General features: G+C 41.8%; 1 protein-coding gene across 1 annotated transcript; it reads left to right on the top strand.

Moving 5' to 3' along the window:
• The first annotated feature begins 340 nt into the window (after positions 1 to 340).
• On the top strand, positions 341 to 26,956 carry Chst7 (carbohydrate sulfotransferase 7). The gene is made up of 2 exons (XM_051179643.1): positions 341 to 1,938; positions 26,483 to 26,956. The coding sequence occupies exon 1, from the start codon at positions 444 to 446 to the stop codon at positions 1,899 to 1,901; it is 1,458 nt and encodes a 485-aa protein (XP_051035600.1). The 5' UTR covers positions 341 to 443; the 3' UTR covers positions 1,902 to 1,938; positions 26,483 to 26,956.
• The last annotated feature ends 889 nt before the right edge of the window (positions 26,957 to 27,845 follow it).

The raw sequence follows: 27,845 nt of genomic DNA, 5'->3' as shown, positions 1-27,845 counted from the left end.
ATGTGAACCTCCCTTGCCTAAAGTCAACTGGTTAACGAAAAATTAACTTGGTTTGAAGGAGTTGGGGAGAGGTGGAGTACAGCTCAGTGCACTCCAGAGGGTGACCCTGGCCTGTGGCAGCCTGGTCCAGATCTGCTGAGGCAGTGAGCAAACCCCTGAAGGTAAGAGGGCAGGGAGGAGCTGCGGGTATTGTGGGCCGGGCAGACAGCTGCTGAACCGGCCAATGAGCGCTCTCAAGAGGCCGAGCCCAACAGAGTGAGCAGGCAAGGCCACCTCCCAAGTTTCCTCTAGTGGATGCATTGCCTGGCTGCTCCGCTCCACCCAGAGCAGAGTGACCCGGAGAGGCGGGAGTCGCAGACTGGGATTTCGGAGGCATAGGAGAGAACCGCCAGGCGCCTGCTCTGCCCTGGGCGAGGTGGGGGGGGAGGGGGGCTCGGTGAACTATGAAGGGCCGGCGGCGGCGGCGCCGAGAGTACTGCAAGTTCACGCTGCTCCTGGTGCTGTACACGCTTCTGCTACTGCTTGTCCCCTCTGTACTGGACAGTGGCAGTGAGCAGGACAAGGGCGTCAGGCACTGCCCAGGCCTGCAGCGCAGCTTGGGCGTGTGGAGCCTGGAGGCGGCAGCTGCTGGAGAGCGCGAGCAGGACACCGAGGTGCGGTCCCAGGTTGGAGGGAATGCTGGTCGATCCCCTGGATCCCCAGGCAACCTCAGCACCATCGGTGAGGCAGTGGCCCAGGAGAAGCAACACATCTATGTGCATGCCACCTGGCGTACCGGCTCGTCCTTCCTGGGCGAACTCTTCAACCAGCACCCGGACGTTTTCTACTTGTACGAGCCTATGTGGCATCTGTGGCAGGCACTATATCCGGGCGATGCCGAGAGCCTGCAAGGCGCACTGAGAGACATGCTGCGCTCCCTCTTCCGATGTGACTTCTCCGTGCTGCGGCTTTACGCGCAGCCCGGGGACCCCGAGGCACGAACACCGGACTCGGCCAACCTCACCACGGCCATGCTCTTCCGCTGGCGGACCAACAAGGTCATCTGCTCGCAACCTCTGTGTCCCGCTGCGCCCCGCGCTCGCTCCGAGGTGGGCCTCGTCGAGGACAAAGCCTGCGAAAGTAGCTGCCCGCCGGTGCCCCTCCGCGCCCTGGAGGCCGAGTGCCGCAAGTACCCGGTGGTGGTCATCAAGGACGTGCGGCTGCTCGACCTGGGCGTGCTGGTGCCCCTGCTGCGCGACCCGGGTCTCAACCTGAAGGTGGTGCAGCTCTTCCGTGACCCGCGTGCAGTGCACAACTCGCGTCTCAAGTCGAGGCACGGGCTGCTGCGTGAGAGCATCCAGGTGATGCGCACGCGCCAGAGGGGTGACCGCTTCCATCGGGTGCTTCTGGCGCACGGCGTGGGGGTGCGTCCCGGAGGCCAGGCCCGAGCGCTGCCGTCCTCGCCACGAGCCGATTTCTTCCTAACCAGCGCCCTCGAGGTGATCTGCGAGGCCTGGCTGCGCGACCTGCTCTTCGCGCGCGGCGCGCCCACCTGGCTCCGGCGTCGCTACCTGAAGCTGCGTTATGAGGACTTGGTGTGGCAGCCTCAAGTTCAGCTGCGCCGCCTGTTGCGATTCTCTGGGCTGAGGGCACTCGCTGCGCTTGATAACTTCGCCTTTAACATGACCCGCGGCTCCGCCTATGGCACCGATCGGCCATTCCACTTGTCTGCACGCGACGCCCGAGAGGCTGTGTACGCCTGGAGAGAGCGTCTGAGCCAAGAGCAGGTGCGCCAGGTGGAGGCCGCCTGTTCCCCCGCCATGCGACTGCTGGCCTACCCTCGCAGCAGAGACGAAGGCGATGTGGAGACCGCCAGGGAAGAGGAGACACCCTTGGAGACCAAGGCCAATTGGGTCACGTAAGACTCTGATCCGGATCCCTGCCCCAGGGCTGATCTAGGTAAGGTGGCTCTAGACGGAGCAGGTTATAAGGAATGGTGTTTGGGGTGTCAAGAAACAACCAGAGGGGGAAGAGGGATTTAGAGGGTGGCTACAGGGGCAATGTTGTCCTGAATCGCATGCTGTCAGAAAACATCCAAGAAAGTCAGGCTTGGTAAAAATGAAGTTAGCTCCCTTCTCAGAGCAAGACCTAGAACCGAGAGATGTGGAAGTGCATCCGAAGCAGCAGCCAAAGCTCTGCTCTTCCATGCCCCTTTGTAAGGCATCAGAGCTCAAAGAGTGTAGTGAAGGCCTAAAGCATCCTAATGCAACTTGAGCCTGGGAACTGCTATGAAGAGTAGACCATAGAACTTAAGAGAACCCTTCAAGACTGATGGCTCTGAAGTGGATGGCTGTTTGTCCTGTGGGACAGCCTATTGCCATGGTGTCTACTGCCAGAGGCAGAAAGCACAACCAAAACCAAGATGTCACGGAAAAGAGTGGCTTCTGCCCCTACTTATCCTTGACTTTTCTGACTGATATTTTGCCTCTCTTCTGGGGATCCAGGTCTTTCTTGCTGAGTACTCAGCATGCAAGCACTGGTGGGCAGCTCTTGCAACAGCTTATGCACATTTGTAGATCTCCAGCCCTATTTTAAACAAGTAAAACTGACATTTCTTTTCCCTGGCGTGTGTATGCCCTTCTCCCTTCCTGTCTCTCCCTTCTTTCCCCTCTCTCTAGAGGCTGACTGCTGTTTGCAGGATATCTGACCATATCCCGTTTGTGTCAGGTCACAAAAGCTGCTTGGTCAGCTTCCTCTAGTGCTCTAAGAAGGCTGGGCTGGGCTTTCCCCAACTCCATTCCGCTGTTTCGATAGATGGGATCTTAAATTGTCACTTAACAATTTGTCGAGTAAACCTCTCCTTTTTTGTTCATTCTCTATAAAGTGGTTTATCAAAATGGCCTCTAATGGTCTCTATATGTGTCCAGTGCTGGGTTAACAGATGGTGTGTAACATTGGGCCAAGGGAAAGCTTGTTCTGCAGGCTGCTAACCATAGGAATCTACTCAGTGGCATGGGAATGCATTTCCCCAAACACTGTGAATTGGAAGAGTGCCTGCTGCCTTCTGTTCAGAGCAAACCAGAAGAGGAAGAAAAGGGAGGGAGGCCGGAAGTGACTTAAGTTTCCATTCATTATTTTATAGTGTAATTCAGTATTCCCCTGGGAATAGAAGGAGGGACAAAGATTGAAGATGTTAATGAAGATGGATTTTTTTTTTCTTTTGGTTAATAGTGGTAGGGTTTCAGGAAGCTGGCTAACTGAATTTGTTTCTCCCAGTAATCAAATCAGTTTCTATAATTGCTAGGAAGTCTGTGTTCTTTCCTGATTTCTAGAGTAAAGGAAGGTAAGGTCCAGGGAGACTTCTTACATTTAAAAAAAAAGTATTTATTTTACATCTGTACTGCAGTTTCTCCTCCCCCCTCTTCTCCAGTTCTCTTCCCCCCACTTCCCTTCTTCCCCCCTCAATCCACTACTCCTCTGTTTCTGTTCAGAAAGGGGAAGCCCTCCCGTGGATATCAACAAAGCATTGCATTTTAAGTTGCAGTACGACTAAGGACCTTCCCTTGTATTAAAGCTGGGCAAGGGAACTGAGGAATAGTTTTCCAAAAGCTAGTCAAAGCTTTAGACTCCTCACATCTTTTTTGTTTGTTTGTTTTGGTTTGGTTTGGTTTTGACTCTCACATCTTAACAAAAACATCCTATCATCTGTTATGCCATATTTATAGATGGAATATAATAGTCCATAACTCACCTTCACAATCCTCAGGAAACTCCTCCCATAGGCAAAAGATGAAGCGTTTTATGTTTTTGTTGTTTATTTGATTTTGGTTTTTTTTAGACAGGGTTTCTCTGTATAACAGCCCTAGCTGTCCTGGAACTCGCTCAGTAGACCAGACTGGCCTCAAACTCACAGTGATCCACCTGCCTCTGTCTCCACCTGCCTCTTGAGTGCTGAGTGCTAAGGACAAAGACTTTGTCCTCCAAGGAGTGCAAGTCTGTGTGGGTGACAGTCACTATGGATGGAGATGCTGCTGCTGCTGCTGCTGCTGCTGCTGCTGCTGCTGCTGCTATTTGGAAGGCTGATGGGGTTTATTATAATAATGGATTGTAATAAAAGTTCTATCCATGTATAGTTTCTGGGTTGCCATGAGGCAGGTTGTGTATACAATGTGGATCACTGTTAATATTCTAGACAAAGATTAGTTTTCATCTCAAATAGAACAGAGTAGGACTGTATGACAGCTCATCCTGCTACTCAGAGCAGCATCGTTATGCTTATAAGTGGTTTCTGCAATTTTCTATTATTGTTATTTGGCTGTGGTTGACAGTAGGTAATTGGAGCCTAAGAAAGGAAAACCATATGGGTAGGAGAGAATCACTACTATACATCCAACTGAGTAGCTTTTAGAAAAATGCCCATGCCTGAGTCCCCTCCTCCAGGGATGTTTATGGGGTGGAGCTTGGTGTTAGAGATAGAACTCATGGTACAATGTATGTTATAAGTAGGTGCTCTACTATTGAGCTTACCCCAAGCCCAGGAGATCTGATCCATTTAGTCTATGGTGGGGTCTCCAGACCCAAGCATTTGAGTTTTCAATGCTCCCAAGCTCTACTGTACAGCCCAAACTGCAAACCACTTGGTTTGGATCAAAGATTCATTCCTAGGGTCAGGCCACTGGCATTAATGGGGACTCAAGGGCTCTGCCACAGTGTTTTATGTGAAAGAACTTGAAGCTATGAAGTCTTTGCAGATAAAGGGTGTTATTATGGGGAGGGAAATTACACACAGGGCTGTGCATCACCTGCATATGTCTTCATATATTTTCTTGTCCTTAGCTTCACATCTAAGAGTCCATCATTGCACAAATGTTCTGTATAGACTGGTGTTCTTGTCTTGTCCTTTTCAGCACATCTCCCTTTGCCTGCTATCTTTGGTAGGATGCAAGATGTCTTGGAGTTCCTATTGCAGCAACAAAACACCATGATCTAAAGCAAGTTGGAAAGGAAATTGTTTACTTTGCTTATACTTCAGCATTGCTGTTCATCACTGAAGGAAGTCGATACAGGAACTCAAACAGGGCAGGAACCTGGAGGCAAGAACTTACTGGCTTGCTCCACATGGCTTGCTCAGCCCACCTTTTTATAGAACCCAGGACCACCAGCCCAGAAGTGGCATCACCCACAGTGAGCTGGTCCTTCCCAAATCAATCACTAATTAAGAAAATGCCTTACAGAAAGAGCTAATGGAGACATCTTTCTCTATTGAGTTAACCTCCTTTAAGATAACTCTAGCTTGTGTCAAGTTGGCATAAACAAGCTAGCACACAAGGCTGTCCATACTGCCCCTATATGAGTGTATGTGTGTGTTTATACATGTATAAACATGCTGATGATAGACCCACAGCCACAATAATGCTGAACATATGTTCTACCACTAGACTATTCCCACATGGTCCTAAGATATTTAGATCTTTGTTCTTGATAGGATATGTTGCCTTTGAAAGAAACTAGAGACAGATCCAGGTGTCCTGTAGCGTAACTCCTAACAATTAGGAAACTTTCCCAGAAAATCATTCTAAACAAAAGAAAAGACCAGGCACCACTGTTTTGGAATTCATCCCACTTAAATCAATGGGTAGAACCCCAACATTCTATGTGAGACTATGGATAGTTATCACTGAAATGTCTGCATTTGGTTCAAACACAGACTGATGAATAACAGGCATTTTAAAAACACTGCTTCTATTTAGAACTATCCGTTCTCACTGTCAATAGCAAATTCGGCTGTGTACTATGTTTGGGCCAGAGGCCAGGATATTAAATGATGGGTTAAGATGGTGATGTTGGTGTGTATATTTGTGTTCATGTGCAAACATACAGATAGGTTATGATTTTGTCTGCACACCCATAGGTAGGTATGAGTGGCAGGGCTTCAATAGCACACAGACAGTTTTCTAAAATGTACCCCTTGTGAGTGAGATTTGTGGTTATCTTTGATTCAGACTTTCTCTGAGTTCCTTCTGGGCCCATCTTCTTTGACAAGACACCTCTTTTGACAGTAGGTTTGGTGTTTGTTTAGGAAATGCTAATACTCCTCAAGTTTGGTAAGTGACAACAGGAAGGAAACTAGTCCTGCAACGTTATGTGTAAGCCAAAATACTAACAGTAATCCCTTGACTTACATGAAGTCACTTTTCACATTAGAACACAGAAACACAGGTTTTTGGGGGCCTAGGTCTCTTAGTTAGTACTTAAGAGGTTATTGGATAAGAGTGTGGCTCAGTCATCAAACAGTAAAAAACAGCAAACAAACCAAAAAACAAACCTAGAACAACTTAAATGTCCTACCTGCAGTGTGTCATCAGGAACTAGGTAAATATGTCATAACATATTCTTACAATAAAATATAACCACATGAAAGGAGATAACATAGAAAGATTACTAAAATACTGAATGTGTGTGGGGAGAGTTCAGACATTGAATGCACTTTAGTCTTACTTATGCATCAAGATGGCAGTGGGTTTGTTTGAATTTGCATGAAGCATCTATGTGCTATCAAACTTTTTCTTACCACATGCTTCCATGATTTCTATACATTTGACAGGCACTAGTTTAAAAACTAGTGTGAGCTTGTTTTGTCACCCCAAAATATCAAGCTGAGATGAGGAAGGAACGAAGTACACAAAATAGGTACTTAATGAGTATCACCTCACTTTGGAATACTCACATCCTTCCCCAAGTGCTGGGGATTGAATCCAGGGCCTTGCCCAAGCTAGACAAGCCCTCTATCACTGTACCACATTCCAAGCTCCTTGCAGTTTTTAATGCAGTATTCAGAGAAGCCTCTAAAAGTTTGCTTTAGTTTGGGCTGAGGTTTTTTTTCTCACAAATACAAATGCAATATAAATAATTGGAAATGATTCTTTTTTAAAACACTCATAAACAGCTTGTTTACATAAACAGCTTCTTTAAATGTGCCTTTTCTTAGCCTGCTCCCAGCATGAGCAGTCCAGAGGGAATGAAACTAAAGATACTCTCTGATCTTGTTATGTGTGTCTGACATTCTGGTCTAATGAGGTGGCTCCCAAGCAAAGTTAAGTCTATGTCAAGTTTCCTGGCTCCCCATCCTCATGCTTCTGAATGGAACTGAAGGAAATAACTCCACTGAAAAGCAGTGTCTCTGCTTGAGTACAGTACAGAATAAGAAGAGTAGAGACTAAGAAACACTAAGAAACAGCTCTGGCCCAAGTTCAAGAACACTGGGAAGTGGAGAATTGCTTGGAAGCTGGACAGGAAGCCGTTTGAGTTGAAGGAAAGTTGCAGAGCTCAATGATGTCTCCATGAGAATTAGAAGCCTTCAGCTCTGCCCCCTTCCCCTTCCAGGGGCAGGCATAAAGCCAACAGCCAACCTGATATTTTTGTAGCTGCCCTTTGCTCATATTAAAGACCATTCTGCTAGAGGCTGAGAATAAAGTAGAATGTCAGCCAGTGGTGAATTGCTTTAAGTGCAGAGGGCAAGGACCTAGGAAAAAGGACCACCACAATTCTACTTAAGCACTGACTGCATTCTGAGCCAACAGATCTCCTCCCATGAGATGAACAGAACAATAAAGACTACCTTGTAGAATCTCTTCCCAAAATAGTCGCGGAGGTAGCCTATTTTTACTTATAGATTTGAAGCCTTTTCTGTGTCTGCAGTGTCAAGGTGCTGGGAAGGCAATCTAATGGGGGCACTTTCTCAATTGAAGTTTTTCTTCCCAGGTGAATTTAGCTTGTGTCAAGTTAACAGAAAAAAAAACTAACTGGGACATTAAGTGATAAAGGAATTTTTCCAAAAACAGTAGGTTTTAGATATAGAAAAACTAATAGGCCCAGCCTGCCCAACCCTCTTCCTCAAGTTCCCATCCCCCCCAGGACAGAAGGGGAGAGTAAGGAAAGAGACTTCGTGATGGGGGAAGGTATTTCAGGGTTAAGGAGAAACCTGGTGCTAGGGAAATTCCCAGAAATCCATAAGGATGACCCCAGCTAAGAATCCTAGCAATAGTGCAGAGGGTGCCTATATTGAGATTGATGACTACCCTAATTATCATCATAGAGCCTTCATCCAGTAACTGATGGGAGGAGATGCAGAGATTCACAGCCAAGCACTGTTCCAAGTTCTGGGAGTCCTCCTGAAGAAAGTGGGGGGAGGTCCAGATCATGACAAGGAACCCACAGAGACTGCTAACCTAAGCTACTAGGAGCACATATGAACTCTGAACCAACAGCTAGGGAGCCAGCCTGCATGTGACAGTTGTGCAGCTTAGTAACACAGTGAGAGCAGGACATGTCCCGGGCACTAGTTGGCTTTTGGGAACCTGCTCCCCTTGCTGGATTACTTTGCCTCGCCTTTTTTGCATGGGGAGGAGCTTGATGTGCCAGGCTTTGTTCAAGCCCATGGAAGGCCTGTCCCTTTCTGAATGGGAACAGAGAAGGAGTGGATGGGGAGGGGGTAGATGGGAGTAGGGGAGGAGAACAGGAGGAGAGGAAGGAGGAGAAATTGTGGTTGGTATGTAAACTAAATGAAAAAATATTAATAACATTAAATTTAAAAAGAAAAACTAGTGAGAGTGTGTTTGGCTAGGAAATACAAAAGCTCTATTCAGTTTTGACCAGGAGTGCCATTTGTGCATTTAATCATCTCATCAATGTAGACATAATACAAAAGCTCTATTCAGTTTTGACCAGGAGTGCCATTTGTGCATTTAATCATCTCATCGATCTAGACATATATAGGCACAATGAAAATTGTACTACAGGCAAATTTTAGAAATAAATTTTAAATATTATCCATTAAAGTTGGTTCTATAATTGCTATGCAGTGTAGCAGGAATGTCACAGATAGGAATAATTCTTTTTAGTGGATTTTTTTTCTACTGTTAAAGCAGTGGCTATTCATGAGGGAAAACTTCAACTCAATGGGAAAATAGACAAATTTAGCTTTTGGATAAAATCTAATCACACTGGATGCCAAAGTCTGTCAATGTCAAAACATAGCACTTGCCTCAACCGATACAAGGGCTAGTTTATTTTGAACCCAAATATGTGTAAACATGGCATCAGAACATAGACTCAGGGTCACCTTGAGTACCAGTGTGATAGCAGTTTTATGAAGTTTTTACAGTAACAGAACAACAAAATATATCAATTTCAAGATACATTGGTGGAAACATTCAGTAGGTATGGTTACAGCAAAGAGGAGGAATCTGCTATAGGCCTCAAAGGCTCTCTGATAACATTCTTAGCTATTGAGTTGGTGGAAGCTAATGGTCTGTTTGTACACTCTAAAACACCTAATGATCACAATGTGGATGTGAGTTCAAACACCACAGAGAGGTATGCAGTGAACGACTATTAAGGAAAATAAAGATAACATGGTAATTTGCCTCTGGTGGTGTGAAATTCTGGCTCTCCAGACCAACTGAAGTTCTGCTCAGTTAATCAGCCTTAGAGAGCCCTTAACACACAGGTGCTGCTTTTCCCCCTTGGAATTTTAGTTCACACCCATGTGGAAACCAAATGGCTCTCTAAATAGGTCTAAACTCTGGTCACTTCCTGATTCCGTCTTAAGCCTTTTCATCCTTAGTGGTGGCTGGCCAACATCTGCAGATGACCCATCTGACTAGATATTATAAAATACTGGTTCCATTCCTTTGCTTCAGTTGAGAAGACCTTTACTCAAAAAAAGTAACCACATATGCCAACTGTTCAATGAAAGGAGAAACCATGTCAAACAGGCAAGCTCAGCTGCTTCCCACTTTTATGAATTTTGGGGATTTTTTGTTAGTTTTAAAACTGACACACAGTGTTTGGGGATTTGTCTAGGTTGTAGAGCATTTGCTTAGCATGTCTGAGGCTCTGGGTTCAGTCCCCAGCTAGCAAAAAAATATAAAAACCTGAGGATTGGTGCCTGGAGAGATGAGTCCAAATTGCAGAGGATCCAGATTCAGTTCCCAATACCCATTCCAGGCAGCTTGAATCCACTGCAACTCCAGTTCCACGGGATCTGATGGTCTCTTGGCCACCTATGCTCTGCACATGTGTGATGCAGGCACGCACACATACATTAAATTTTTTAAATCATAATTGTATGTAACAATGTCGGTTTTATTAATACTGTTTTGGTTTGCATTCATTTGTTTTCAAGTAAGTACAAAAATGTGAGGAATTCTTAGTTGTGGAGATTATAATAAGTTTGAAAGGAAGAGATATAATGGGCATTTAATTTTGGCCTTGGTCAATGCCAGGACTTGAGTGATCAAGTGGTTTGAAGTTTCACTCTGAATTCCTCCCATGTGGTGGGGATAGCCAGACCAAGGTCTTCTTAGTCATTCTCTGTGGCTACCTAGGGCCCTAGCTTTTCCTCCAACCTCCACATATACTTCCTAGGCAATAGTTTTCTGCTTTGATTTTTGACTCAACACATTTTCTTGACTTGAGAGTTGTTTCAAATTAAATAAGGCTGAGACTGGGTGAAATAGTGCAAATATTAACCAGCAATCCCTTGCCATTGTCACTTTTTCAGATTGGAAGGCTTGAAATTATGTTTGACATTTATGGTGCTTGAAGTCCATTTACACACACACACACACACACACACACACACACACACACACACACACAAACCATTTCTAATTATACTTTGTTTCCTAGCCACAGTGAAGAGATGCTGCCTCTCCCACAGTGATGGCATTTTGAGAATTATCTTACCATTGCCTCTAAGCAAGTCCCTAGCAACAAAACAACTTAATGGTTCTATTGTCAACATTATCAGTCATTTCCTTTTTCCTTGGCTCAGTATTTCACTGATTTGAGAAATGCAAACAGGAAGGTTAAAAAAGCTTAACCCGGGCTATCAGATAAGCCTCATATGTTGGTGTCATTCACAGTGTAGTTCCCAGTTGAGTGGCTAAGAGAAGCCTCCATCAGAACTCATGTCCATTAAAAAGGAGAATAGCACACTTGCCAGCCCATTTGTTCTGGAAGTGGTCCTGGAGGAAGGCTGTGACAATAAGCTGGGAAGTAGTAACATAGCCTTGAGGATGGAACTTGCTGAATACCTGGAAATCTCAGCTCTCAGCCCAAGTGTTAGGAGCCAGTTGCTCACTTTGAGCATCTGTTAAGTAGCTTTGGGTGTTCAGTATCCATGGTTCCTTACCTGGCATGAGTAGGTGAACAGGAACAGATATAGAAGTGTCAGTCTTCAGCACATAACCTCTACTCTCCAGACAAAACCAGAAAATTTAAAAGGAAGAAAGGCAGGTCAAAAGTTATAAGTGGGGAATCTGAGGGAGCGTCTAGATCTTAACTAACCTGAAAGGGACTGGAAGGAAGACTACAGAGAAAGATAGTGCAGCAAGTTCAGTTGGTTGAGCCTTCTGTTATCAAACTTTAAAACCAGCATGAAGTTGATTCTTGCCCCTCCCACTTCTAGCTTCAAAGGTTGGAAATGGTACCATTAAAACACTAAGCCTGTCTTTATGCTGAGTAGAGCCTCAGCAGGGCCAAAAGAATACAGTCCAGGCTACACAAGCTGCAACCCAGGTAGAAGGAAGTCTTTCTTTGATGGCACTGAGGCTATTAGTTGATAAGTTGAGCTTGTTGATAAGTTGAATGTTTCATTTAGAAATATACACCTAATTTCATATTTCATTGCTCTGTATAAACAGCACCCCAATATTAAATTGGAGTCTAGGGGCCAGAGAGATTGTCCAGGAGTTAGGAGCACTGGCTCTTTTTCAAAGCACCCAGGTTTGATTCCCAGAGCCCATAGGGCAGCTCACAACTGTCCATAATTCCAGCCCAGGAGATCTGACTCATCTTCTGGCTTACAAGTGTAATACATGGTACATGGAGGCAAAATACCTAGGCATATAAAACTAAAAGTTAGAAGAAAAGAATTAAAGTCTGGAGCTAATTAAATTCCTAATATCTATATCTAAGCTAAGTTGGGCTTAATAGATATGGGGGAACATCTCACCAAGAATTCCTAAGCATGTTTATGTTTTAAACACAGCCACTAGGAGGGAATTAGCTGATAGTTGATTAGTATGTGCTTGGGAACTGTTGAATTCATGCAGGTAGAAATCAGCAGTAGAAGCTATCTATGCATCCTTATTGTGGTTCAGTGACAGCCTATTTCTAGTGTGCAGAAAGAAAGAACCTTTGGTAGAATGACACCTGCACAATACCCTGAAGACTGCAACAGGTTTTCCAGGCTGCCCTTCTCTCCTCTCCTCTCCTCTCACTTTGCCTCACTAGTGATTTGATCAAAAGTTTAAACTTAAGGCTCTAGCTATGGGGCTCAGGAGTGGAATATACACTTAGCATGCATAAGGCCCTAGGCTCAACCCAAAGCACTAACAAAAAGAAAAATTGAAGTTGAATGGTAAGCAACTTTTCAGGTAGATTTTCCAAATGGTAAAGATGTACTTTGCATTCCTTAAAAAAAAGTTGCATGTGGACCACCTGTAATCCTAGCATTTGGGAGGAAGGAGAAGCAAGAGTTCCAAGTTATCCTTGGCTCCATAACTAGTTTGAGGCCAGCTAGGTATACATGAGATTCTGTCTCAAAAAGAACTAAGCAAAAAGTAATAAAGATTTGGACATAACATGTTTAATAAAATGATGCAGAGTGTATGGTCCATGGGTTGGTCTGAGAGGACTCTCCAGACCATTGTTAGGAAATGATATCTGACTTGGCAACATTTAATGATTAGTCATTGACAAGACTCCACTGTGTTCCTGCCAGGCTTATTTCTGGATCCCAAGTTACAGGCTAAATGCACCACAGAAATGAACAGTGATAAGAACTTTTTCTTAACTTTTCCCTTTGAATGAATATAGACTCATAGGAAGTTGCAAAAACAACACATTCAGGTCCAGTGTATTGTGCACCTATTTTCCCTCAAGGGGATGTCTTACAAATAGATTAACATCAATACCAGGAAATTAATGTTAGTGCAACCTAAAGACTTAATATTCTACTTTCAAGTTTTTACATGCACTTATTTTATGTGTATGCATATGCAGAGATCTGCATGAGTGTTATCACTCAAAATTCTCTATGAACACCACTGTAGCCACTACAGAATAATTCTATCAACACAAAAAATTGCAGTGGCAACAGGTTGTAGTTTTATACCATGTCCCATCCTACCATTTTCCATGCAAATGCTAATTTGTTCTCCATTTCTTTAACAGTTTTATTTTCAATAATGTCTGTGTGAAGATGTCAGATCCCCTAGAACTGGAGTTATAGACAGTTGTGAGCTGTCATGTAGATTCTTGAAATTGAACCCAGGTCCTCTGGGGGGAACAACCAGTGCTCTTAACCTCTGAGCCATCTCTACAACCCAATTCCATTCTTCTGTATGGCTTCTTCACATCATTTTGTGTGTGCTGCAGTTTCTTTATCCATCGATCTGAGGATGATTCCATATCACTGAGGTTGATTCCATATGTTGGCTATTGTGAATAATGCTGTAGTTAAGTAAGATGTACAAGCATCTCTTTGGTATGGTCATATGTATATCCGGGAGTAGAATAGCTAGGCTAAAAGGAAGAGATAAGTTCATATACAGTCCAGGATGGCCAAAACTTACAGCAAAATATGAATTTAGACTTCTGATCCTCCTGCTTCCATCTCCTGAGTGCTGGGATTATAGGTGTGCACTACCTCTCTCAGTTTTATGCTATGCTAGGGTAGGAACCTAGAGTTTCCTGTATGATAGGCAAGCACTCAATCAACTGAGTTTAATACATCTCTAACCCTCTTTTTACATTTATGAAGAACCTCCATACTGACTGTTAGTTCTCAAACCTGGGAAACATGGCTGAGGTACATATCAAAGCAGATGGTGGCCACCAGCTTCTCCCAGCACCCCATAGTCTACTGGGTAAAGAGCCTCCTGACTGGCATACCCCATCCCCTATCCTGAACTCTCCAGCTCAGATATTGTGCTGTGCTTCCCTCCCCCTAGCTCTTCTGGCCCCTGTATAACTCAGCTATCTTGGCTATGGCCGTTTGTTAGCCAGGCTGCCTCTCTTGGTCAGGAGCTCCTCTCCTCTCCTCTCTCTTCTGCCCCCTCTTTTTACATGGTCCAGCTCAGTCTGGCCATTTTCACTCCCAGATGTTCCTGCCTCTGCCTATGCTGCCCCTTTATCTACAGTAAACCTTTCCCTTCATCATACCTAGGAGTAGTCATGTCCTTCCTTTTTATTTCTTTTTCTTTTTTAAAAAAGGATTTATTTATTTTTACTTTTGTGCATTGTTGTTTTGCCTGTGTTGTATGTCTGTGTGAGGGTGTATGATCCCCTGGAACTGGAGTTACAGACAGTTGTGAGCTGCCATGTGGGTGCTGGCAATTGAACCTCCGTCATCTGGAAGTGCAGTCAGTGCTCTTAACGGCTGAGCCATCTCTCCAGCCTCCATTTCTCTGACTTCCAAGTTTACTTTGCCACCAGCATCTTTCAACCTCTTCACACTTTGTTATTTGATTCCTTAATGACTGAGTGGAGATGGAATCTCACTTTGACGTGGTAGCTCTGATGGCTAAGTGGACTGAGCAGTCATTTTTACATATTTTGAATTCTGTCTCTTCACTTCATTGACCTATTTATTCACTAGATTGCTTGGTTTCTTCTTAATAGTTTTCTGTGTTTTTAATATGTTGTCGATATTAATTCCCTGTTCAGGGTATAGCTACAGATCCCCCCCCCCCATTCTGTGCATGTGTCAGAGGATAGCTATGAATGTAGCCTAAGACAACATCATAAACTCTTCTGAGACTTTATTTTGCAGTTGTTATTGTAATTCAATTATCCAATTCTTGAGCATCATGTTTTTAGATGAGAACATGATGTTGCAATGCAGAAAGGTTGGACATATCTCCTAGACTCTCTTTTGACTAGATTCTTCCCTTGTTTTGCAGAAGCTTTCTAATTTCATGCAATCCCATTTGTCAGTTCTTGATTTTATTTTCTAAGCTATTGGAGTCAATTTTTTTCTGAAAGTCCTCGCATATAGCTATATTTTGAAGTGCTTCTTCTTCTTTTTCCCTCCAGCAGTTCCAGAATTTCAGGTCTCTGAAGTCAAACCTTTGATGCATCTTAAATTTATTTTTGTATAGGGTGAGAGGAATAGATCAAATCTTATTCTTTTACATGCAGATATTCAGTTTCCCAGCACCATTTGGTTAGCAGGCTTTCTTTCGTTTCTCCAATGTGTTTTCTACTCCATCAAAAATCAGGTAACTGTTGGACAGAAGTGACACACACATTCAATCCCAGCACTCAGGAGGCACAGGCAAGGGGATCTCTATGAATTTGAGGCCAGCCTGATCTACAGAGTTCCAGGACAGCCAAGGCTACACAGAGAAACTTTACCTCATAAAACAAACAAACAAAAATTAGACAATGTTGGCAGTGTGGGCTTATTCTGGATCCAATATTATATTCTATTGTTCTACATGGTTTTATGTGTTGGTTTTTGTTTGGTGTGTGTGTGTGTGTGTGTGTGTGTTTACAATGAAGTGTAACTTGAAATTAAATCTGGTGATATTTCCAGTATTGTTCTTTTTGCTTCATATTGCTTTAACTATTGAAGTATGTACAAGTTTTTGTAGATAGAGGTGCTCAATTCTTAGAAGTGAATGCCCAGGAAAGTAATTGTTGGATTATGGGCAAGTGTACTTTCAATTTTCTAAAAATACACAAAACTGTTTTCTAGGGTAGATGTACCCATTTACTTTCTCAAATTACTTTGTTTCCTCACCAGCACTTGATACTGTGACCATGCTGCAGCTGTTTTAAAGAGTACATAGTGACATCTCATTATAGGTTCCATTTGCATCTTCCTGATGGCTGGTGATGTGGAACATGTTTTCAAGTCCCTTTTGCTATCTATACCTCTCCTTTTTTGGTGAAATGCTGGCCCAGATGTTTTGCCCATTTTTTAATTAGATTTTTTAAATTTTATTTAATTTTATATAACAGTCCAATTAAATGAAAACAAACATTTATACACAATATTTTGGAATTTGGGCGTCGTTCTTTCCAAACTACTTCCTGCTGGTAAGGGGCGCTGTCTTGGGGGATTCTAAGAAGATTCAGATATCCTGGCTGTAGTCTGTAGGGCTGTTTTGTCCAGCTGTTTTGAATGTAGGATCAGCTTCTACTCTGTTTCAGGCGGTCTGGCGTGATCATTTAAGATGAAGGACAAGTTACTGGGGAAAAGGATTTCTATTTTTGTTTCCACAGAAAATGAAAAGACATGGATTCCTTCCAGACTAATGTGGTTTAATTAGATTTTTTAACTAATGTTGAGAGTTATTTATGTATTTTAGATACAAGTTCTTCATCAGATATATGGTTATAAATATTTTTTCAGTGTCAATTTTGTCTTTTCATTCTAAGTTGTTTTGAAAAGTAAACATTTATTTATTGCAGTGCTGAAGACTAAACTCGGGATCTCACACACAAACTTAACTTAGAAAGTCATTTACCACTGAATAGCAACACAGCCCCAGAATATCTCTTGTGTCCCTCAAATGTATAAATCCTTCCTCCTACCACCAGATATCTTCTAACACATCTTCAACCTAGCTTGTTCTTATTCATTCTTTAATTCCTTATTTGCAAAGGCTTTGTTTGTTTGTTTATTTGTTAGTTTTGAGTCAGAGTCTTACTTTGTAATCCTGAAGTCCTTAACCTATACACCCTGGCTAACCTTGCCCTGGCAGCCATCTTCCTGCCTCAGTCTCTTGAATGCTGGTGTGAGCCACCACGCCAAGCTTACAAAGCCTTTTAAAAGTCATGTGATTTCTCCTGACCCTGTGAGAGATGATCAGAACACAGTAAGGACTTTTTTTTAATCCATTCTTCAGATAAATGTTAAGTGTCTCCCTCTATGCCCACAACTACTTGGAATTGGGTTTACAGTGGAGAACACAGACTTCCAGAGAAGACCATGAAAACTATAAGATTTAGATGGATCTGGAAAGACCTGTCTAGGGAACTGAAATTTAAGTTGAAGCTTAATGGATAATGATCCAGCCATGATCATTGCAAACAGATTGCATAGCATCTATAAAGGTCCCAAGGTAGGAAAGAGTTTGGCATCATGAACATGAGCAAAGACCAGTGCAGCTGGAGAGACGGCTCGGTGGTTGAGAGCACTGACTGCTCTTGCAGAGGACCTGAGTTCTGTTTCCAGACCCACACAGCAGCTCATTTTGTCTGTAATGTTAGATTCAAGAGATCCAACAACCTCTGCTGGTTCCAGGCATGAAAGCAGTTCACACACATACATGCAAGCAAAACACCCATACACATAAAAAACAAACAAACAAACAAGCCACAGACTGGTGTGGCTAAAGCACTTTCCCAAAGGCCAGGTGTATTGTTGCTGGAGTATGTCTGCACTGATATCTACACTCCTAACCCTGCTACCAAAAATGCAAGGAACAGACTGTGAATAAAAGAAACAGGTTTATTCATTGCTGTCCTTATGGGAAAAGATTCCATCTCCCAAATATAATTTAATTTTGCTATCTAGCTTATCATCATTTTTTCCTTTCATGCCTAAGAACTCTGCCTAATCCTAGGGGTCTATAGACTGTCTCCTAGATTTTCTTTTAAAAGTTTTATATTTTGATTTTAATCCTGTGGTTCATTTTGAGTTTTTTTTAAACATGGTACATAAATTTTAAGGGAAGGATGAGTTTTTTTCTTATGGATGTCTAACTGCTACAGCATCATTTGTTGAGAAGATCATTCTTAATCTTCACCTTTATTAAAAAAAAGCAGCCATACACTCATGATCCTTTTCTGGATTCTCCTTCTGTTCCACTGACTGGGAATGTGTCCCTGTTCCATACAGAGTTTAATGCAGCTATACAGAATCTAACATTAGTTAGAATGATTCTTCCTACTTTATTCTTTCCCCCAAAATGTACTAGCTATTGGAGTTTTCATGTTTTCCTCCTCCTCATCTTAAAAAAAATATTTATTTTTTTTTGTGTGTATGAGTGTTTTGCCTGCATGGATATGTGTGCTTTCTGTTGGTTCTCAGTGCCTGAGGCCAGAGTGGGTGTCAGATCCCCTGGAACTGGAGTTTCAGGCATTGTGAGCTGCCATGTGGGTGCTAGGGCCTGAACCAGCTCTTCTTCAAGAACCACGAGTATTCATAACTTCTGAGCCATCTCTTCAGTCCCTCCTTTATTATTATTATTACTGTTGTTGTTGTTGTTATGTATAAAACATTCAATTTACTGGACATTGGAGGAGTTTGGTACACAATCACTCTAGTACAACTGAGCCATTGACCAACTTGAGCTGGTTCCTTTTTATGATGCTTGCAAGGGCTGGATTATCTCTTTCTGTACAGGTTTGAGAGAGGTTTTTTGAAAACTTTGCAAGTTCCATCTATCTAGTTACAAGCACTGTTCATTCTGGCAACCTTTTCATCATTCATGTTTATTTTCCTAAGTAGGAACTGGTTTTGCTTTGTTTTTAGCCTTGACAGTTTTTTGGCTGGCTATTTGAAAGGCATTTCTGGACTTCAGCTCTTTAATTTGCTCAGACCTTGGAAAGTTGGTTTCGTTGTGATGTTTTAAGTGCATGCACAAGAGTATGTAAAGGCCAGAGTAAATCATCAGGTGTCATCTTTAAAAAATGATGTTTATTTCCTTTGAATGTTAGTTTCTCATTGGCTTGGAGCTCACCAATTAGGCTATACTGGCTGACCACTGAACTCCAGTCTGTCTCTGCCTCCTCAGCACTGGAATTATAAACCTCATCTCATCACGCCCAACATGATTACATAAGTTTTAGGGACCAAATTCAGGTCTTCATGTTTACAAGGCAAGGACTTTAGGGATTGAACTAGCTCCCCAACCTCTAGTTTCTTTCCTTTTCCATAAACGTTTCTGTATCTACAAATATTGATAGAATTTGATGGGAATTTTGTGATCTTAGATATCAGTTTGGATGAATAAATATCTTTTGTTTATTATTTTGAGATACGATTTCTCTGTGTAACACAGGCTGGTCTTGAAATCCCAGGCCCCTGTCTATATTTCTATAGTGCTGAGATTACAGGTGAGCACCACCACACAAAGCTGACAATGAGTCTTTGAATTGACCAAATAGTACACCTTTATTGCTTTAACTCTCGCTTGGCTTCTGTTGATGATATTTATGGATTTCAGGACAATTGATTAGAGTTACAGTTAGTTCATGTAAATTAAATTATAAATAATACAAATTTTAAAATTTGACTTTAACATGATCATTTCTAGTGTTGAGAAATAAGAATTTTAAAAAATATTATTGATCTTGTGGCTGGGGAAATAGTTCAATGGATAAAGTGCTTGATACTAAAACACTTGTAATCCCCAGCACCCATGTAAGACTTGGGCACATGGCACATGTCTGTAAACCAAGCACTATGACAGAGAAACTTGAAGGTCCTAGAAGCTCACTGGCCAGGCAGCCTAGTTGAGATAGTGAGCTTCAATCCATTAAGATCCCCTTTCTTAAAATACAAGGTGGATGGACTGCAGAGACAGACGGTTCTGCAGTTAAGAACACAAACTGTTATTCTAGGACATCATGGGTTCAATTCTCAGCACCTACATGGCAGCTCACAACCATCTATAAATCCAGTTCCAGTGAATCTGAAACCCTCTTCTGACTTCTGCAGGTAGTAGGCACGGAAATGGTACACTGGCATACATGCAGGCAAAACACCCATAGACATAAAAACAAACAGTTGGAGAGTGATAGAAGTAAACATCTGGTGTCAACTTCTGGCCTCCACATGTGTTTACAACCAGGCACTTCACTTATTTACTGTTTAATACATTCACAGTATTTCTACATATATAATGTCACCTGCAAACAGGAATATATTTTCCTTTCAAGTAAGTATGGTTTTCCTCTTCCTGTCCTCATTGCATTAGCTAGGACTGTGTACTGTGTTGAATAAGAATCTGGCTGGTCCAGTGGTACTGGATTATCATCCAAGAGTGAAAAGTTAAAAAGTACAAACATGTTTTCTTATTCATGATCTTAAGAGGGAAATGTTTGGACTTAACCAAAAAGAATGAGTCTACATGTAGGTTTATGCAAATGTTCTTTATCGAGTTGAGGAAGTTCTCTTTATACCTAGTTTGCTAAGTATTTCTTTTAATCATGGAAGGATGCTAAATGTTGTCAAAATTATTTTCTGTATCAACTGATCAGAAACACCATGCAGTTTTCTTCTTTAGTCTATTAATATTATATGGACTGATGATTGAATATTGGACCAGACTCACATAATCAGTTTTTGGTCATGATATATAAATCCATTTACATTTTGCTGAATTTGATTGGGTGATCTTTTTATCCCAGCATTTGGGAGGCAGAGGCAGGTAGATCTCTTGTGAGTTTAAGGACAGCCAGTGTTACACAGAGAAACCATGTCTTGAAAAAAGAATCAAAGAAAAGAAAAATCTCAGATAGACATGGTTGTGCACAATTGTATTCTGAGCATGTGCTAATCTCCACATGTGGAAGGTCATGTGTTCTAGGCCAGTCTAGACTATATAGTAATTTCCAGGACAATCTGCAATACAGAATTGTCCAGCCTCGATGTGAGGGCTTTTGCCTTATCTCACGTGTCTTGTTTTGTCATGTTTTGTTGTTGTCTCTTAGAAGTCTTCATGCATGTCTGTGTACTGCTTCCATGCTTGGTACCCACAGAAATTGTTGGATCTCTTGAATCTAACATTACAGACAACTGTGAGCTGCTGTGTGGGTGCCGGAAACAGAACTCAGGTCCTCTGCAAGAGCAGTCAGTGCTCTTAACCACTGAGCCATCTCTCCAGCTGCACTGGTCTTTGCTCATGTTCACGATGCCAAACTCTTTCCTACCTTGGGACCTTTATAGATGCTATGCAGTCTGTTTGAAATGAAAGGAAATGGAGGCAAGGGTGGATCTGCAGGAGAAGGGAGGTATTGGGGAACTGGGGGAGTGGAGAAAGGGGAAACTTGTCTGGATGTATGTATGAGAGAAGACTCTATTTTCAATAGAACAGCAAAACAATGCAAAAATAATTACATGTAAGTTCTTAAGAGCTACTAATTGGCAGATTTCACAATGTCTTCCTGGCTTTAGTATCTGGATAGAATTGGCCTACAATTTTATGGAAACCATTGTATCATATTAATGTCAATTCTACTTTAAACAATTTGGTAGAATTATCCATTGAAACTATATGGGCCAGGAGAGTTCCTCTGAAGGAATCTTAACTATTAACTCCAGCTTTCAGTAATATGAAAATTTTCAGATTATCCATCTCATACTGGTAGAGTTATGGTAGTTTTGTACTTTTGAGGAATAAATGCATTTTAGCCAGGTTATCAAGTATTGAAACCATTTATAAGATGATTATTGACATTTTTAGGGCTTACATCTGCTGTTTTTCAAACTGAATTTGTTTATCTGTCATTTTTCTGGTTTCCCCTTTCTGCCTTTTCTTATTTGAATATTTTTTCAAAACTTCCCTTTAATTTCCCTGCAGTACTTCTGAGCAACCCTCTATGTGTGTCTTTCAGTGGTTCCTTTGGCTTATACATATGTAACTTATCCCAGCCTACTTGAATCGACTATTTGCTCTGGAGAAGTACACAAAACCAAGCTGCATTGGGTCTCTTTAACTTGCTCCCTTTTTATGATTCTCTTAATTATTTTCTCTGTACATATTGAAAGCAAAATCATACAATGTAAATTTGCTTTCAAATCAATTTGTGATCTGGGGAAGATGGTTCATCAGATAAGAGCACTTGCTGCACAGAATTTTTGGGTGGGTGGGTTTGGACAGGAGGTGGGGGAGGGGATGGGAGATGGCAGGAGTGAACGGGAAGAGAGGAGGGAGGGGAAACTGTGGTTGGTATGTAAAATAAATGAAAATTTCTAATAAAAAAGAGCCCAAGTGTAGCCAGGCAGGGGTGCTGCCCACTTGGGAAGCATGGTCAGGTGGATCTCTGAGTTCAAGACCAGCCTGGTCTACAGAGTGAGTTCCAGGACAGTGAAGACTACACAGAAAAAACCTTCTTGACAAAACAAAATCAACCAACCCACCAAACTAAAAGAAAAAAACCTGAGTATAGATATATAAAACAAATAGGGCATGGGCTTGTATATCTGCAACAATAGTGCTGTAGAGACAGGAGAATGGCCGGAGTTTGCTGGTTGCCAGCCTAGCTCTAGGTTTAGGACCCAGTCTCACCCAACATCCTCTTTTGTCCTTTTCCATTCATGAACATGAATAGCCCTCCTACTTATGGGTGCACACATGCACGTGCACACACGCGCGCATGCACACACACACAACACACACACACACACACAGAGGAAACATGATTTTTAAAACATGAGAAAAGAGTCCATTTGTTTTCCTTGTATTTTCTTACTCTGTTCTGTTGTCATTTGTGGTATGTGGTACTCTTCCTTTATTATTTTCTTTCAGTTGGAAAACTTTCCTTTAGCAGTTATTGTACAGCAACAAACTTTACTTCCTGTTGAGAAAGTCATTATTGCAACATCTTCCTATAGGTTATTATTATGGAATATAAAAATCTGAGCTGACAGTTACTTTCTCTCCACATTGAAAGTATGTGATACTTACTTCAAACCTCCATGCTTTCAGGTATGAAATCCATTACATTGTCTCTCTAGTTGCTTTCAGGAATTTTTCTTGAACTTTTCTTAATTTGATAAATCAATTAATCCAATTAAATTATTGAAACAGAGTCTCTATTTATCCTAGGATAACTTCAAAGTCATGATCCTCCTGCTTACACCACTCTAGTACTGGTATTATTGGTGTGAACCAACATGCCTGGCTAGAAGTAACTTTTCTGAACCCTGATTGTGCTGTGTTTGGGGGTAGGTTTCCTTGGGTCCTCCTTGAATAACATTCTCGGACCTTATTGAATTTGTGGGTTTATGTCTTTTGTCAAATCTTGAAAATTTCAACCATATTTCTTCAAGTACTCTTTCAACCTCCTAGTGGAACTCTCATGGCATGAAGGTAGATCAGTACACCAATCTTTGCAGCTCTATTCATCATTTTTGTTGTTTCATTTTATTTTGAGATAGGTTCTCTCCACGTAGCTGTGTGTGGCCTGATAATCACTATGTAGACCAGGCTGACTGCAAACTCAGATTCACTAATTAGTTTTTAAAAGATGTATTTACTTATTATGGATACAGTAATCTGCCAACACACCAGCAGAGGGCACCATATCTCATTACAAATGGTTGTGAGCTGCCATGTGATTGCTGGGAATTGAACTTGGACCTGTGGAACAGCCTCTGAACCATCATCTCTCCAGCCCCAGTAACTGTTTTTGTCTCCTGTGCCAATGTGTTCAAAGCTATTCCCCATTTTCTTCTATAAGGTTCAGTGTATCTGGATTTATGGTGAGGTCTTTGATCTACTTGGAGTTGAGTTTTGTGCAAGGTGATAGATATAGATCTATTTGAATTCTTCTACATTCTGATATCCATTTAGACCCAAACCATTTCTTGAAGATACTTTTTTCAGTGTTTCTGGCTTCTTTATAAAAATCAGATGTTCACAGGTGTGTGGATGTATGTCTGGGTCTTCAGTTCTGTTCCATTAGTCAGCATGTCTGTTTTTTGTGCAATACCAAGCTGTTTTATTTTCATAGTTCCAAAGTACTATCAAAGATAGTAATATTTCTCACAGTTCTATTATCATTCAGGATAGTGTTAGGTATCCTGTTTTTCTTGAAGCTGAAAACTACCCTTTCAAGACCTGTGGGGAACTGTGTTGGAATTTTGAAGAAGTTTGCATTGGATCTGTAGATTGACTTTGGTAGGATAGCCATTTTTACTGTATTAATCCTATTGATCCATGAGCATGAGTGGTCTTTCCAACATCTGATATTTTATTCAATTTCTTTCTTCAACAAAGTTTTATCATACAAGCCTTTTGCTTCATTAGATATATATTATGAGACTTGAGAAAGGTCTTATTTCCCTGGTTTCTTTCTCAGTCTGTTTATCATTTGCATACAAGAGGGTTATATCACTTACCATTGTATATAGGAGGCCCATTGTTTTTTGTGAGTCAGTTTTGTATGGAGCTACATTATAACAGTTGTGGTGGTCATGGTGTTTATTCACAGCAATAGAAATCCTAAATAAGACAAACAGGTATACAGAGAGTGAATAACATTGTCTTGTTCCTGATTTTAATGCAATTGCTTTGAGTTCCTCTCCATTTAATTTGATGTTGGCTGTTGGCTTACTGTAAGTTGCCTTTATTGTGTTTAGGTATGTTTCCTGATCTCTCCAGGACTTTTACCATGAAGGAGTATTGGATTTTGTCAAAGGCCTTTTCAGCATCTGAGTTGATCATGTGTTTTTGTTTTTCTTTCAGTTTATGTATATGGTGGATTACATCAACAGGTTTTCATATATTGAACCATCTCTGCATCTCTGTGAAGAAGCCTATTTGAACATGGTGTATTTTGGTGATATTTTGTTTAAGATCTAACAAATAAAGCTTGCCTGAAGATCAGAGTGCAAAGCTAGCCACACTAGTTAGCCATGGAAGCCAGGCAATGGAGATAAACACCTTTAATCCCAGCACTCAGGAGATGGAGGCAGATGGATCTCTGTGAGTTCAAGGCCACCCTAGTCTATCTGAGACTGAATCAATCTAAAAAGAAACAGGAGCCCACACCTTTGATCCAAGTACTTGGGATGACACACCTTTAATCACAGCATGAGAAAGGAATACAAGGAGCTCAGTGCAGTCTCGGAGTCTGAATTTTGGGGGAGACAGATACAATCGGATTCAATCTGATTAGTGGGGACAGGATCACCCTTTCAGTCTGAGGTAGAAGCCCTTGTAGCTGGCCGCTTTGTTTCTCAGATCTTCAGCTTTAACCCTAATATTGGTCTCTAGGTTTTTATTATTTGTGCTACAGTGTTGTTGTTGGTGGTTGTAGGGTATGTGTATGTGCCTTTCCCAAGTTTTCATTTAGCTGGTCTGGGATTATTTATTCCGTGTTTTCTTGGATATAGTTAATCTCTTTAGGTTGGAGTTTTTCTTCTAGCCCCTGCTGTAGGGCTCTATTTTTAGATAGATATTGCTTACATTTGACTTTATCATGGAATATCATGTTTTCTCCATCTGTAGTAATTGCAAGTTTTGCTGGGTAAAGTGAGTTTACATCTGTGTACTCTTAGAGTCTACAGCACAGCTCTCCAGGCCCTTCTGGCTTTTCAAGTCTTCACTGAGAAGACAGGTGTAATTCTAATAGGTCTGCCTTTATATGTTACTCAGTCTTTCCCATACTAACTTACAGTACTCTTTCTTCACTCTGTACATTCAGTGCTTTGATTATATGCCAAGGGGACTTTCTTTTCTGGTCCAACCTGCTCTGTATGCTTCTAGTGCCTTGATAGGCATCTTCTTTAGGTTAGGGAAATTTTCTAAGATGCTGTTGAAAATATTTCCTGTGTCTTTGGTCCATGTTTTTTCTCCTTCCTCTGATCCTATTATTCTTGGATTTAAACTATTCAGTGTCCCAGATTTCCTGGCTGTTTTGAGCTAGGAGTTTTAGATTTAACACTTTCTAATCGATTTCTCTATTTTTTCTATCCTATCTTCAACACCTGAGATTCTCTCTTCTGTGTCCTGTATTCTGTTGATGAAGGTTTCCTCTGAGTTTCCTGTTCAATTTCCTAAATTTTTCACTTCCAGATTTCCCTCAGTTTGGGTTTCCTCTATTTATTCTATTTCCACTTTCATATCTTGAACTGTTTTATTCATTTCCTTCCACAAGAAGAGTCCACAGCAGCCAGGGATGAGACTGGGGAGTGGACTTGGAGGAAGTGAGAGAGACATGAAAATCTGCAGTTAGTCTACCTGCTTCCCTGGCAGGAATGGCCTTCCTGTTTCCTGAGAATGCCTGCTGGATTTGGGGGAGCTGGGCTAAAGCAGTGAGTTGGGGGGAAGATCTGTAGGATCCCCTGGAAGAGGGAGCAGTTGGTGGTCTGCTGCAGGGATGGGGATTAAACTGGAGAGTGGATTTGAAGGAGCACGGGGAGAGGTGATGATCTACAGTTAGCCTACCTGCTTCCCTTGCCAGAGCACCAGAAAGCTCTTTTCAAGGAGCACCCCATCTTGGTTGCTGTATAAACACAGCAATATTTTCAGAGGGGTCTGTGGTATCTTCTTTTCACCCTCATTGAACCCCTCAAGTCACATTTTCTCCTTGTCTCTTTCACAAACCAGAAATAATAGGCACTCAATTGGTATGCATTTTCAATACTTGATAACATGACTTGGATAAAGCAAACTAGTTTAAATCACCAGGGTTCAACAGACTATGAATTTCTATAAAGGCCAACAGTTTTTTGTTCTTTCCCTTTCAGGTCAGTGGCAAAAAAACAGGTGAGCTCAGCATGCTGCACCAACAGTAGAGAGGCTGCACGGTGGAAGCAATGTATCACACTGTCAGACTGGGACACATTTGGTACCAACTGCTGTGCAAATCCGGTGGTCAGGAACATCACAAGCTGTTAAGTAATGACAGACATATTGGCTGAAATGAAGTTTACAGAAAGGAAGTGACAATGCAATGTGGATATTTATGGCCATAAAATAGGAAAAGTTTGGTTCGCAGGCTGAACTTGGCTCTGCTTGAGACATTTCAACAAGACACCCTCACAACAAAGAAGAGATGGGATCTGGTTCCATTTCACATCAGCAGATGTCTGGACAAAATCATCAGTGTGAATAAGGGCCAAGTACAGTTATGTCTATCATGATTAAATTACTTCATATTAAATAAAAGGTCTGGGTGGTATTGTTTCCAAAAGGACTCCTCGTCTAGATTTCCTTCAGTTAGCCCTCCTCCTGTAGAACCATTTTTTAAAACTCAGTTTTCCCTGGGGGCAGGAGAGCTGTAATATATTGAAATATTTTTTATTTTCAAGTTGGCTTTGTAACTATGCAGTTAAATGCCTCTAGCATCATGCTAGACAGGATATTTTCTTTCCTTTCTTTCTTTCTTTTTTTTTTTTTTTTTTTTTTTGTTTGTTTTTGCTAAGCAGATTTTGGGAAATGGCTCAATTGCATAAATTCACTGAAGGTAGTCTATATAAAAATGTATATAAGAACCATGAAGGAAACTGTCTTTAGGGTTCAGGAATTTTCTTCTTAAGTTGTATTTTACTTGTGTGAGTGTTTTGTCTGCATGTATGTCTATGTACCATGTGAATGCCTGGTTCCCATGAAGGCTAGAAGAGGAAATCAGACCCCCTGGAACAAGAATTACATGGTTGTGAGCTGACATGAGTGCTGAGAATCAAATCCCAGTCCTCTGGAAAGAGCAGCCAGTGCTCTTAACTACTGAGCCATTTCTATGCAGTCATTCTGTGGAAACTATTAAATTACAACGTCAAGTATACACCCTTCAGTCTCATAGATTTATGCTGCCAACTCCTGGTGATGCATTTTTTAAGGTTCTGCACTCAAAGCCTGTGAGATTCCTGGGTGCAGGAAGAATCCCAGGCTGAGGTGAAGTTTAAACTGTTTCTTTAAACTCTAAAAATCTCTAAAAGACGTCTCCATGGATTTTACAGACCTCAGTGTCAACCTGTCCGTGCAGCTGAAGCTGCCTACTAAGTGTTGGTCGACAGTTGTATATAAGTACACCCAAATGACACCCTATTCTCCTTTCCCCCTAAAGTTTTATGTGTGTGTGGGGGGTTGCCTGTATGAGATTATGTTTGC

The sequence above is a fragment of the Phodopus roborovskii genome, unplaced genomic scaffold (genome assembly GCF_943737965.1).
Source record: "Phodopus roborovskii unplaced genomic scaffold, PHOROB, whole genome shotgun sequence".
Lineage (NCBI taxonomy): Eukaryota > Metazoa > Chordata > Mammalia > Rodentia > Cricetidae > Phodopus > Phodopus roborovskii.
The sequence above is the reverse complement of the archived record's forward strand: the minus strand, read 5'-3'. Positions and strand labels throughout refer to the sequence as shown.

What these genes read in the sequence shown, in the direction of transcription:
- Chst7 (XM_051179643.1), top strand. Translation starts at nt 444, where the DNA reads ATGAAGGGCCGGCGGCGGCGGCGCCGAGAGTACTGCAAGTTCACGCTG.